General features: G+C 39.8%; 1 protein-coding gene across 6 annotated transcripts in view; it reads left to right on the top strand.

The window, feature by feature from the left end:
• Positions 1-13,184, top strand: part of LOC124868266 (ras-related protein Rab-3D-like) — a 19,841-nt gene extending 6,657 nt beyond the window's left edge. Inside the window, exons 1-7 of one of the 6 annotated variants that reach the window (XM_047365304.1) lie at positions 740-857; positions 1,029-1,167; positions 3,949-4,029; positions 4,782-5,015; positions 9,686-9,804; positions 12,231-12,355; positions 12,479-13,184. In XM_047365304.1, the coding sequence (XP_047221260.1) occupies positions 4,782-5,015; positions 9,686-9,804; positions 12,231-12,355; positions 12,479-12,666 (666 nt within the window). In that variant the 5' untranslated portion in view covers positions 740-857; positions 1,029-1,167; positions 3,949-4,029 and the 3' untranslated portion in view covers positions 12,667-13,184. Of the gene's footprint in view, positions 1-739; positions 858-1,028; positions 1,168-1,634; positions 1,777-3,948; positions 4,030-4,446; positions 4,625-4,674; positions 4,698-4,781; positions 5,016-9,685; positions 9,805-12,230; positions 12,356-12,478 lie in introns of those variants that run through there. The other 5 variants (XM_047365302.1, XM_047365303.1, XM_047365301.1 and 2 more) reach the window with 5 other exon arrangements.

Raw genomic sequence — 13,184 nt, 5'->3', positions numbered from 1 at the left:
AATGTTGAGTATCATAATTAAAATTGGAAACAAATCATGTTTATATACGTTTGTCAGTGATTAAATGCATTTTAAATAATTGTACAAAAAAGTCAGAGATTACAATTAGTAGTCATATTTTAAAAGAGTACATAATAATTTAGTATTTGTTTATTTTATGGTTCCTGTGCTGAAGTGCACCATGAAATAAGGAAAACCTTCACTGTGGCTCGTTAAATAGACCCTGACATTTGACTGGTACATCTATATCACAAGTTAACCTCAGACCAGACCAGTTAAAAAGAACAATTGTTGTAGCGCCACTGTCTGAGTGAGGCTCACTAATTCAATAAATTCATGATATGGTTCATGGAACAGCTAAAAACTAGTGAAACATTGACATATGCCTTTTTGTTATATCCACTTAATTATGTATAAGTTATTGATATATTTGTTTAAAATTTGTATTAATGGTAAATGTAAGTAATCTTTGAATTTTTTTATGAACTGTGGCACTTCTGGATTCCCATGTCTATGAGGCCGACTTAATTCACATGTTTTCGGACATGCCCTGCTATAGCAACCTTCTGGAAGGAGTTTTTTTCCACACTCTGCATAAGTTTTCTGACTAAAACTGAACTCAACCCTTTACCTGCTGTCTTTCATACAGTGGGCGATGCAGATAAACGTAATCTAGGTTATGTGACCCGTCTGGTTGGTGTCCCTTTGTTCTCATCTGTCCAGGAGTGCCATATTATTGGAATGAAAGCCTGCTGCCCCGCCCACCCATCTTCAGTGGCTTTTTTAGACATCATTTAGCTCTCACTGATGAAAAGATCCCTTTTTCTGACAAAGAGGGACACATTTGAGAGAATCTGGTGTGTAATGTTAAAATGTATATATTCAGTACACCATTAGAAATAGTTCAATCTCAATTCTTGGAATTTGTAATCAAGACATTTGCTATCCTCTTTTTTTATGTTTTATTTTTGTGAGCACCAACCGGAAGTTTTTTTTTTGTTTTTTTTTTTACTTGACATGTTACACAGCGGATGCCCCAGTGACAGGCGCATGCACCGGGGTGGAGATCCGGGATCCGAGCACCTTATCTGGAGCGGCAACTTTCGGCTCTCAGGTGGGAGTTTGTGGAGGAGGACGGAGAAGAGCAGATTATAAGCGACGTCCGAGGTAAAGTTGCGTCCACGCGTGTTTCAGTGAGTCTGGCATGTAGTTGAGGTGTTTTTGGGGTTTGTTTTTTTGTAGTGGAGTTACCATATGGTTCCTTGGCGCACCCAGATTAGGTAAAGGTACAACTGCGAGGCCAGCTTTGACTTAATAGGAACTTTTTGCTGAATGAACTTGTGGACAGTTATGGACATTTCTAGCCGTAAAAGTTGGAAAGTAGGATTAGGTTAATTAGAGCATTTTATTTAACTTTACCAACTAAAGCTGCTTGTTGTGTTTGCTTTCACGTGGAAAGCCTGCCTTCTTTGTACTAAACTAACAGCAAAAACCCTCCTTCCAAGAGTTTGCTGCTTTATTCTCATTGACGTGTAGGCGCATGCGTGGGCGCTGGTGTTTTGCTGAGTGTGTGTGAGCTGCAGCACGCCGCCCAGTCTCCTCCTTCAGGATCTTGGAAGTGGTAATGCTGAGCTGGTCCCCAGAGATATCCCATCAGCAGCCAACCAGGGAGGAGCACTACCATCCTGCTCCTCTGGGATGATGGAGGGGCTGGGCTGTGAGGGGATGTGCTGATGAATGGACGGTTCAGCCTCATTATGATGCAGAGGGATGAGGGTAGGAAGGAGTGGGTGAGATATGGATGGTTTATGACAGGGAAGGGATGCATAGATGGATGAATATGGCCGGGTTAAGGGAGATGGATGAGAGTGGGTGTGTGTTTGTGTATACGTTCGAGTGGGAGTGTCAGTGGGTGATGGATGAAATGCATGCAGAGGTTAAGAGGATCTTTTGCCCTCGGCACACCACTCAGTGCCTACAGATACTATACGTTTATGCAGTGACTTCATGTGACAAATGGACAGAGGGAGCGGTGGGTGACTGATAATGAGGGAAACCATGGAGGGAGCACGCCCTGGGTGTGATTTACAGCCTAGTGATGATCTCTCAGAAAGGAAAGGCAGGAAGACAGATGGACATTTTATTCCACCTGCCAGTAACTTTGCCTGTATCTGGACAGTCTGAAGCCACAAAGTGGGCACTGCCAAACAATGCTTGTTACTCGCATCCAAAAAATGGTTCTCAGAGAACTCATGCTTTTCATCCATGCACAGACTTTCCTCATTCTGATGCACCGATCAGAGTTTCCTAGTCGATCTGTGATTTTTGGTAAAGCCCTTGCACTGCTGAAAGAGATGTTAGCAATTCCAGTCATTCTACAATTAATAGAGATTAAATTAGTTTCTGCACTTTTAAAGCAAGCTCGTAATATAATAATGACTTTTCAAAGCAGGTAGGCTTGGAAAAATGTGTCTAAACATTTTATATCTTTCAAACGTTGTATTCGTAAAAATAAAACTGTATTGGCAAGCTAACACTTTAAAAAAAAAAAGTAAAATCGTGAAGCATCCTCAAAACTCCAATCAGTGCATCTTTAACAATGAACAACATTTAAAAAACATATATTTTTCAACTCTCTGGTTAAATTGGAAATAGAAATGGAATTGTAAATGTTTATTATTAAGTGTTCATTAATATTTATATGACCAGAGGCAACGTCACAGTGTGTGTGAGGGAGAAAGGAGTCACGGTGACATAGGTCTGCTGTAAAAACAAGCTGTTACTGATGTTTTAAATCAAGGAAAACATGATTGTTTCAGTGAGTTGATGGCTTAAATGGATAAAATCAAGCAACTTCTCTGTAATCTCTTCAGCCTGTGATCTGCTGAATTGTTGCTCAAAGTATAAACCTAGTAGCCTGAAGGAATATCAGACATGGCTGTAGAAAATTGTTTCCTTTTAGGTACCCTCTTATATCTTTTGTGCTTCCTCTGACTTATTTTTAACATCTCTCTGACAATGAAAATGTGTCATTTTTATTCTCCCTGGTGAATTCTTTATGCCATGATCAGTATTTCAAAACGGACAATGAGATCATTTTGAATTTTGTATGTTTTACTTCCAGTATGTTTTTTTGTAATCTTTCAAAACAGTATTTACAATATTCCTTCAAGCTTTTTTAAGGTCTTTTAAACTTTTTCTTTTGACACTGACTGCAATTTCACTCATTTTTACACCAGTAAAGTCATTTTGACCCATGAATCCTTCAGACATTAAGGCTCCTCAAAGAGCTTTAATGTCTGACCCAGTGTTGTCTTCACATGAACAACAAATCAGATGAGCTATTTTTGAAAGTATCTTTAGGTATTTTTTCACTAACAGTCTGTCATAATGAATGGTTTGCTCCCGTTACTTTAGTTGTATCTGGGAAAATAAAGAGCAGTCGAAGTGTTGGCTGAAACTCTAAAGGATAATTGTTCTCTCAGGACCTTTTTGGACTTATTTACATAACTGCTCCTCTATTTGGTGCAGATCTGGATCTAAATCATACGTTGTCATGAAGAAACGTTATAAAAAGTCACACTGTACATAAAATGTTCAGGTATCTGTAACTCACTCATGATTTATACAGTGCTTTGTATGTTTTCTACATTTTCACATTACAGCCACAAACTTCCATAAATTATATTTGAACACGTATATAATTTGGGGATGGTGTGTTTAGCGTGATGTACTCATATTATTTTGCATGTATGAGAAAACGTTCAGTTTTTGTCTCATCTGACCAGAGTTCCTTCTTCCACATGTTAGCTGCGTCCTCTACATGGCCTGTAGCAAACTGCAGATAAGATTCCTTGCAGCTTTCTATCAAATATAGCTTTCTTCCTGGCACTCTGCTGTTAAGGCCAAATATGCGGAGTGCATGACTCTATGATGTCCTGTCAACAGATTCTCCCACCTGTGGATCTCTTGAGCTCCTCCAGAGCTACCTTTTCCAGCTTGTGAGTTCAGGTTTACAGTAAGATCCTGGTAAGTTTGTAGTTGTGCAGTACTCTTTTCATTTTTAGTTAATGGGTTGAACAGTGGTCTGTGAGATGTTCAAAGCTTGAAATGTTTTATAACCTAACGCTGCTTTAAACATCTCTTTGACTTTCTCCCTGGCTGTGTTCCTTGGTCTTCATGGTGATGTTTGTTCATAACAAACCTCTTGGCCCAAACTTTCATACCGGTGCATCCCTAACAACTGCGCTCTGCTCTTCTCCAATTTCTATTTAGATAAAAATAAAAAAATAAAAAAACACATCAATTGGCTCTCCTTTTAACAACTATGCATTACTTTGTGCTGGTCTATCCCATTAAATTCCACCAAAGCACGTTGTTTTTTTTTTTTTTTGTTACCAGACAAAATCAGTGAAAAAAGTGTTGTTGTGTTTTTAATGCACGGAAAGACGAAGTCAGAATGTAAAAAGGGGAACAAATTCTTGCCAGTTTCACAGGAATTAACAAGGCAAGTAGCAGCCAGGTGCTGCCAATTAAAAGCACTTGATTACCAGATCATCTGCAAGTTTGAGCACCACTATGAAAGACATTCTGACAGCTTGTGGTGAAAAACAAACAGCTGAAAGTCCTCATTTCAGCTGTCTTGCAGAGTTCTGTACAAGTGTTGATTTTGGCTTGTTTTGCAGTTGAAGAACCACGTAACCTTTCAAGCCAACCATGAGCACGTTTTTGTTTTCTACAGTCAAATGTGGGATCCATCTCATTCTGATTTCATTCAACAGATGGCGCTAGCCCGGGATCCAGGGGTGGGCCAGGAGCAGAGGGACGCGGCCGACCAGAACTTTGACTACATGTTCAAGGTGCTAATCATTGGCAACAGCAGCGTGGGAAAGACATCCTTCCTGTTTCGCTATGCCGATGACTCCTTCACCTCAGCGTTTGTGAGCACAGTAGGCATCGACTTTAAGGTCAAGACTATCTACAGGAATGACAAGAGGGTCAAGCTCCAGATCTGGGTGAGATGATAATTGAACTCTGCATTAGCAGAAACTCACCTCTAATAATTGCCTTTAGGCCTCAGGTCTCTGTGGTGTGTTAGATGGACCTTCTCTGCCATGTTTCATTTTTTACTCTTTACAGACCTTCATCTCCATTTCGATCTCTTTATATTATTTACGAAAGCAGTTGCGGAAGTGCTTGAGTAACTACACAAAGAAAGTTTCCATCTAATGCAACTCATTCGACTTTGTAGAGGATTTAATTTCAGTTTTTTCTTTTTTACAAAGTAATATAAAGTTGAATGCAAGGATAATATTTTGCACCTTGTCATTTCAAGGGGAAAGTGTGTTTGTTTTACTATTTTTTTCTTCCCTGCAAATATAAAAAACCCAAAGAGAAACAGAACACAGCTTTTCATGAAAGATGTTCTGTTAAAATGTTTGTACATCGTTTCTAGAAATGTCTCATCCATACAAAAAGGCAGAAAGCAAATCTTAAGTAATTTAACTAAAACAGGCTTGTGTGTGGCACTGTAACGCTGCTATGGTAATGCACCAAAAAGGCTGAACTGATTTTAAAAAAACACCGTTCCTATGTGGCTGGCACCTTTTGTCAATTTCAAAGAACTTTTACTTTTTTGTTGTTATGTGGGGCTTCCCAGAGGGAAGGGCAATCTATCTTGTTTTTCCCCTCACTCCATATAGTTTAGTTTCAGTTTTGAGAAACAGTGAACAGACGCATACAGACCGATTTACCTGTAGGCAGCGACACAGGCGTAAACTATAAAAAATGGTCCAAGGAGAAAATACAACGGTAATAAAAAAAATAGTACAGATTTGGGTGGATTTACTTCAAGAACTATAGAAAAATAAAATATAAAAACCTAATTTCAGCTGTCTTGCAGAGTGCTGTATAAGTGATGTCACCCTGCTGTGTCACAGTCCTTTGGAACTCTTTGTACCGTGCCAGAGTCCGGTTCCTGGAATGGATCACGTTAGTGTGAACCTATCCCACACCCTGAAACGGAATGGAGAACCATACCCTGACACTGTTACAACTGCTGGTTCTGGCGCGGTTTATCCGGACCCTGTAACAGTGAATGCATGCTGGGCCAGCATACCAAAAGCAGGAAGAGAGCAGGAAAGAGTTTCAAAATGTCTTGTGGGGCTACGTGAAGTAGTGTAGAGGTGCAGGCGCACAACTATATTTGAACACCAAAGCAGCAACAGAAACTCCGATAAGATGGACTTTCTTTTTCGTGCTTTTTTCTTCGCGATCAGCGCAATACAGCCCCCAAAACAACTGCATGACATTGTTTGATCCAGTCAAAAAACCCTCTGTGAAAGCAAACTGGGCCAACTGAAGGTGTGAATTTTCTCACTTTTACTGATCCCTGCACCGATCCCCGTATCGGACCGGCAGTGTTAATGCGCCCTGAGAGAGGGCGCGTTAACACTGCGCATTAGTTGCTGAAGTACAGGATTTTCTTATCATTTTAAAACAAAAATAATTCTGGAGCTGATGTGATAAGCTGTTATTATATTAGCAATTAGCATGACACTAAAGTCATTGTGTGTATTCTCTAGAGAACGTCGAACTTGCAAGTCCAGCATGATCCAAGACAGACAGAAGTTCAAAGCTTAAAAGGATAGAACAGAGCAACTTTGCTGTACTGCCTTCCTTTCATTATGCTCTCTCACCTTTTTGTAGCCTGAATGAACTGCAGACATGCTGTGGAAAACTGTTTCTTTTTAAAACCTTCCTGTGCTTCCTCAGAATTTAATTTAAACACTGAAAATGGCTAACTTTGAACCTTCTTCACTCAGTAACAAGCTCTGCACTGAAGAGTGTTATTGCGACCTTGCAGCGCTTGGGTATGGCGCATTCATCGGTCAGAAAAAAGTATCCTGTTTTTGACCAGCCAATTACAAATCATGGCCAATCAAGCTGAAAAGCAGGAGATGCCGGTTTTCTGTACAGAAAACCAATACAATAACTATTAAAATAAAGCGCCAATAAAAACACATTCAACAGAAAGCCTGTTTAAACAAGGTCCCCTTTGATTTTAAGTCTGGTGTGTAGAACGGCTAAAAGATTTGGAGACTTGGAACAAAGACCGCGAGCAGCAGTATATTTTATGAGAAGATTGGATAAGATTAGATATCATAACTAAGTGTTGTACTCTCTTCCTTAGCTAATGTATCATATTGTGAGGCAACCTGAATTCAAGAAGCAGTAACTGGAAATATTGAGCCAATGTTTTATTGTGCCTAGAATTCTTTTTCAGGACCTGCCAAACATTTCTGAACTAATCTTTAGTAACTTCTGTTACTTTTTGCCTTGACTTTACTTCAAAGTCAAATACCGTTTATACAAAAGATGATCTCTTTACGTACTTTAATGGCTTTAATGCTTGAATTTCTTTTTTAATGCCAGGCAGTCCCACTCGATCCTAGTGTTTCACTGATTATTTATTTTCTTTATTTGTTATTGTTGTATTTTTATATTGTGTAAATAGCCAACAAATATTTTTAAAGTCTGGACTGCTGGGTAGTATATGTAAAAACGGGGAATTTCTGTAATCATGTTTGCCCTTTAAACATTAATATCCGTCTACATTGTGCTGAGGGAGGCCAGCTCGGCAGCCGTGCCTGGACTAGGGAAAAGATCATCTTATATAGCCCCCCATCCATGCCATTCTGTAATTGGTAGAAAATTAATTTACCATGGTCATGCGTGTGAGTATTTATAAAATATTTATGAAATATTTACTAATAATTAAAATTTTAAAAGTCATCTCTGCATTTATTTAAGATAAAGATTTATTTGACATGTGCATCTCCAGTTTTATTCAAATTTCCCCATGAATACATCTCAGTTTTGTCTTTCCATACATGCTGGGTGGTCCAAATAGTTTATATTTTAGGCTACTGCTTGTTCAACATGTATAGATTTGAGCTCCAAATGCTGTGGGCCAACCCTTCAGTTAGCCGATGAGGTTCTACAGTAGTATATTTGCATTTCATTCACGGCTGCTCACCTCCAGCCCGGATCCTGTGTGCAGATACAGCGGTAAAGACTCGCCTAGTAGCACCATCAATCTAGAGCAGGTTACGTAACGGCCCAGCTTCCAAACATCACCTATTGGACCTGTTCTGATTCCAACTTCAACTAGTAAAGATACAAAACACGTCTCTGTCAGAAACTGCTGAGCTTGTTAGCACTGTTAGAGCAGAGATGAAGGTGGCTGTACCTTGAGGCGTGTTTGTCAGGTGACACGAGGGGTACCTTTTCTTTGTACCAAAGTGATGGAACGACTGCCTGACTCTGAGCGGAGGGACAGATAGTGGCTACGTATTTGCCTCTCTCTGCCCGTAGCGCACCGCCCATTTTATTCTTCACTAGAGCAGCTTAATGAATTCAAAGTCAGAAGTTGTCTCAGGGAACAAACCATCTTCTGGGTAGAAATATGTATATTATTGACCAGTTCTGTGACCCCTCTCAATGATGGGCCAACTGAGCCGGTTACCCCCACCCCTACATGTTTGCTGTATAGATGACTTTGTTTTAGGTTGCAAAAAGCATTTTCACATTAGACTAAGCAATGAGCCTTAAAAGCAAAATCTGAATAACTGCAGCTTGAATTCTCCGAAAGCATTTTTCTTTCCCTTATTTACAACATAAAATATCATGTTAGAGACAACACGATTGGCAGACTCTGTGTCAGCAAAACGGAGCCTAAAAAGCTGCTGTCTCTTTAGTGTCACAACTGTAATTTACTTGAGATAATTAATAGCACTTACCTGTGGGTGAGAAGATTTAAAATTCATCAGTCACTGCAGACAAGAGTAGCAGAACAAGAAGTGCTTTTCATTGTTTGCCCTCTTACGTGTCGCTGCCTGTCATGAATTTAAACAAATTTCTCCCGCTCTGGAGCTAATGACAGTGGATGTTAACATTGTCCCCAGACGGCAGGCTTCATGAAAGATGCATGGATCTGAGCTGCAGGAGCCCATTGTGCTTACTGCGCAAACTGACACCGAGGACAGATCTATTACCGAATGTTAGTGGAACGCAAGGACTCATGTCTGATAACTGAACTAAATCATCTGTTCTGGATGTTACACTTTCTCTGACAAAAGGAAAGTTCAGCAGAAATGTCTTGTTACGACGCTAATGCCACACAAAAGGGATAGCCAAACGTTTTATTGTTCCTTGTGTCATTTAATTGCATTTTTTTGGAGTATTGTAGTATAATTAGGTAAGCTAGTTATTGGTGTGTTTAGAGGATGTTCCAATAATTACCTTTTTTATTTTTATAAGGTAATGATATTTTCTTTCATTTGTATTTGTTTAAATAAGAATCTCTATCACTGTCACTGCGGTTTGGTTGGGTTAGAATTAAGTAAGTACAAAGCTGGCAACCAGACAGCAAATGTTTTTAGGCAAAGTGTGTGTGTGTGTGTGTGTGTGTGTGTGTGTGTGTGTGTGTGTGTGTGTGTGTGTGTGTGTGTGTGTGTGTGTGTGTGTGTGTGTGTGTGTGTGTGTGTGTGTGTGTGTGTGTGTGTGTGTGTGTGTGTGTGTGTGTGTGTGTGTGTGGTGTGTGTGTGTGTGTGTGTGTGTGTGTGATTATTTGTATTTATTTAAATGAAATTCTGGATTTTACCAAGAAATCCCATGTTTGCAGGACACAGCAGGACAGGAACGTTACAGGACCATCACCACAGCGTACTACAGAGGAGCCATGGGGTTCCTGCTCATGTATGATATCACCAGCCAAGAGTCCTTCTGTGCCGTTCAGGACTGGTAAGGTGCTCTTATAGGGATTGGGGTCCTTTTCATTTATCATTAACCGTTCCCTTATCTGTAGTAGACAGAGGTCATATCATCAGAGTGGTGGAAGGCTAACAGATAATCAGATGGAAAGCCTGTTTTAGCTGAATTCCACAATTTAAAAGTGACCATGTTTATACCCAGGGGAAACAACACTATGTTAGCGGTTATTAACAGCCAGTACTTTCATATGAGACCACTGTTAAGTTTAACATTTATTATTACAGCGTTGTTCACCAATGTTAATAGTTTCAGTTTAAGTTGTTTTTTTTATTTAAAAAAGCTAAAATGGGGGTTAAAAAGCTGTTAGCCTTCCATTGCTGTGCACATTTCTTCACTTTCCCACAAACTCACTGCAATTTAACATCTTTCCACTGAAGAGGAAGGGAACCGCTTTCAGATCTTAGTTCCACAGTAAACACTGTGACCCCACACCATTGCAGATTGCTTTGTCCTTTTCACATTATGCAAGTTGACCCACTGAGATCATGGGCCCTGTGAGCTTTCAGAGCATGAAGCTGTGGTTGTTGAACCCTAAAATTACTTTTAGTTTAGGTTGATATTTATAATTTGTTAAAACAGTGTTACGTGAACACTGCCAAAAAAAAGAAATCATTAGAGTCGCAATTTCCTTAAAAATCAAATCTTGAACCACACACCTGTTTGTCATGATGTTAATAAAAACAACATGCTTATTGGTAGAGGAGCAGTGTTCTCATCATTCCTGCTTACCGGAGTTTATGCTTGACTGATAAATGATTTCAGCTGCTCAACTTGTTTTGAAATCCTCCTGTTGTTTTTGATGAGAGAAAAGTAGTCAGGCAGGCAGCTATAATACATGCAAAATATGGTTTCAAATCTTATTTCCAGATGAACAGATGGAAAAGATAGAAATGTGCTGTTTTGCTGTAACTTTTTATATCAATCAGCTGTAATTGAGTCTTGCACAGTTGTGCAAGTTCCTGTCTTTCCACCACAGAAATACAACCTTTCTCTATCACTGGTAACTCGTCATATGTTCACTTGTCTCAAAGTCTCTTAATCTCATTCATTTGGAGTCTGGGGTCTTAACAATTTGTGACCAACAATAGTTACATTTTCTAGAGCTGAAACAGCAACTCTTTCATTAAAAAAAACAAGTCTCCACAGTTTAGTCACTGCAACCGATGTCAAAATTTACCAGAAATGCCAAACGAAATAAGCTGGTTAACGGAACACCCAAGTCAATGTAAACAAATGTCGTCAAAAATCTGTGTTTTATTAAAAAATGAGCTTAGGATCTTTAAATCACATTATACATAGAGATACTGTAACAAGGTGCTACTAATGCATAGCTGTTCTCAATCATTGGCAAGAAATGATCGTTACATTTTTAGACCTTTTACCTCTTTAAGAGAAAAAATTAACTTCTGCAGATATTGGTCACAGCAAAGACCTGTAGGTAGAAATGTGAGGACTTAACAAAGCCATCCCTCCTTCCTCCTTGGAGAGTTTCAGGTGGTTGGTGCTTATCTCCGATGTTCACTAGGTGAAAATGGGCTGCACCTCAGACAGGTCAGTTATTGAAAACTACCGGTAGTCATTTTATGTTCAGTTTGTAATGATCCATCAGGATGTGTCAGGTTTTGATATGTAAAATAAAAATATGATGCTAATCATTTTTACTGATCTGTCAAAAGCCTAAAAATATATTTGTAAGCATAAATCAAACAAAATAGAGAATACATGGAATAGCACCTCATGCCCACTGTTAAGTATGGTGGAGGATCTGTGATGCTGTGGGAATGTTTTTCTTCCAAAGACCCTGCAAACGTTTTTCTGGACATGGCCAGAACACTGAAAACGAGTCGTCATTGGGCGTTTCATCAGAATAAAGTTCCGAAACATCTGGCCAAATCACGGCAGAAATGTTTTAACAAACGCTAAATTAACCTCCTTCCATTGCCAGCTTCATACCTAAATCCTACAGAGGGCTGAGCTGAAGAGAAGAGAGCACCCAGGTCTCGGAACGATCCAGAAAGATTGTCTCCAGAGAAAGGGTCAAAGATCCTTCTCTCTGTATGCTCTAATCTTGTGAAATGTTACAAAACGCTGTGATAGATTAACACATTATTACCAGGGATGCTAACAAATGTCTGTAGTAACGTTACTTTTAAAGGAAGTACAATTACTGCTGCTAAATACAATTTAAGGTAGGGGAAGTAGTGCAAGTGTCTTTAATTTGGGCCAGACTTTCTAAAGGAAGCGATTAGTGATCCTGGGTTGCTCTCTTCAGCCTCTGCTTTAAACAGTTCTGAAATGTCGCCACACACTTTTATTGTTTTGAAACCCGCTTCTCTTCAGTGTCCCTGTTGGTTCGGCAGTAGAACAGTTGTGAAAATGTTTTGGCTGTTTCCCAGGGCAACCCAGATCAAGACCTACTCCTGGGACAGCGCTCAGGTGGTGCTGGTGGGCAACAAGCTTGACTTGGAGGACGACAGACAAGTACCAAAAGAGGATGCCCAAAGAGTGGCAACAGAGCTCGGTAACACACACACACACACACACACACACACACACTAGATTGGTCTTTGTCTAAACTTATAAGAGCACTCAGATCATGCATCACTTGATAGAGATTTGATTTGTCTCCTCTTTCTGTCCACAGGGTTTCAGTTCTTCGAGGCCAGTGCCAAAGACAACATCAACGTGAAGCAGGTCTTCGACAAGCTGGTGGACCTTATCTGTGAGAAGATGAATGAAAGTGTCAACGGTGAAACCAGCCAGTCAGTCAATCAGAAGGCGGACACCTTGAAGGATAAACCTGTCACAAGTCAAGGAGGTTGTGCTTGCTGATGGCTGATGGGAGCCAATGCTTCTCACAACATATTTCATTTCGCACCTATAAACAGATGAACTTCATTGGATTTTTCTCCTCATCCCTGAGGTGGTTCAAGAGATCTCTCATAATTTCCTCAGACTGTTATCCAGTAAAGCCAAAGAGCTTCCCTTCTGCCTTTGTTCACAGCTTCCCTGCATTAACAAGTGAACCTCACCTGTTGCAGTTGAAAATGTGAACCAAATCAGCATGGCCTAGGAACCTTCATTAGATTTACTTGTGTTGCGCTACCCCCCTGTGGCCAATTTGTGGAAATGCATCACTGAATTGAAACATTTCTGAATGTCGAGGACAAGCTCATCTGCAGATGTTGCGCTTGTCTTGTAAAAAGCATGAAACTTGTTCCTTTGGAAAGAAATCTGACTTTATTTAACTTATTTCTCTGTCATGTATGTTTAATGATTGTCAGTTTACTGTTTCATTTGTCGGGTTTGTAACCTCTTAAAGTCTAAATTAAAAGATCTATGTCTGTGCA

Source organism: Girardinichthys multiradiatus, chromosome 5, assembly GCF_021462225.1.
Source record: "Girardinichthys multiradiatus isolate DD_20200921_A chromosome 5, DD_fGirMul_XY1, whole genome shotgun sequence".
Taxonomy (NCBI): domain Eukaryota; kingdom Metazoa; phylum Chordata; class Actinopteri; order Cyprinodontiformes; family Goodeidae; genus Girardinichthys; species Girardinichthys multiradiatus.
Note: the sequence above shows the minus strand (reverse complement) of the source record. Positions and strands in the feature narration are given on the sequence as shown.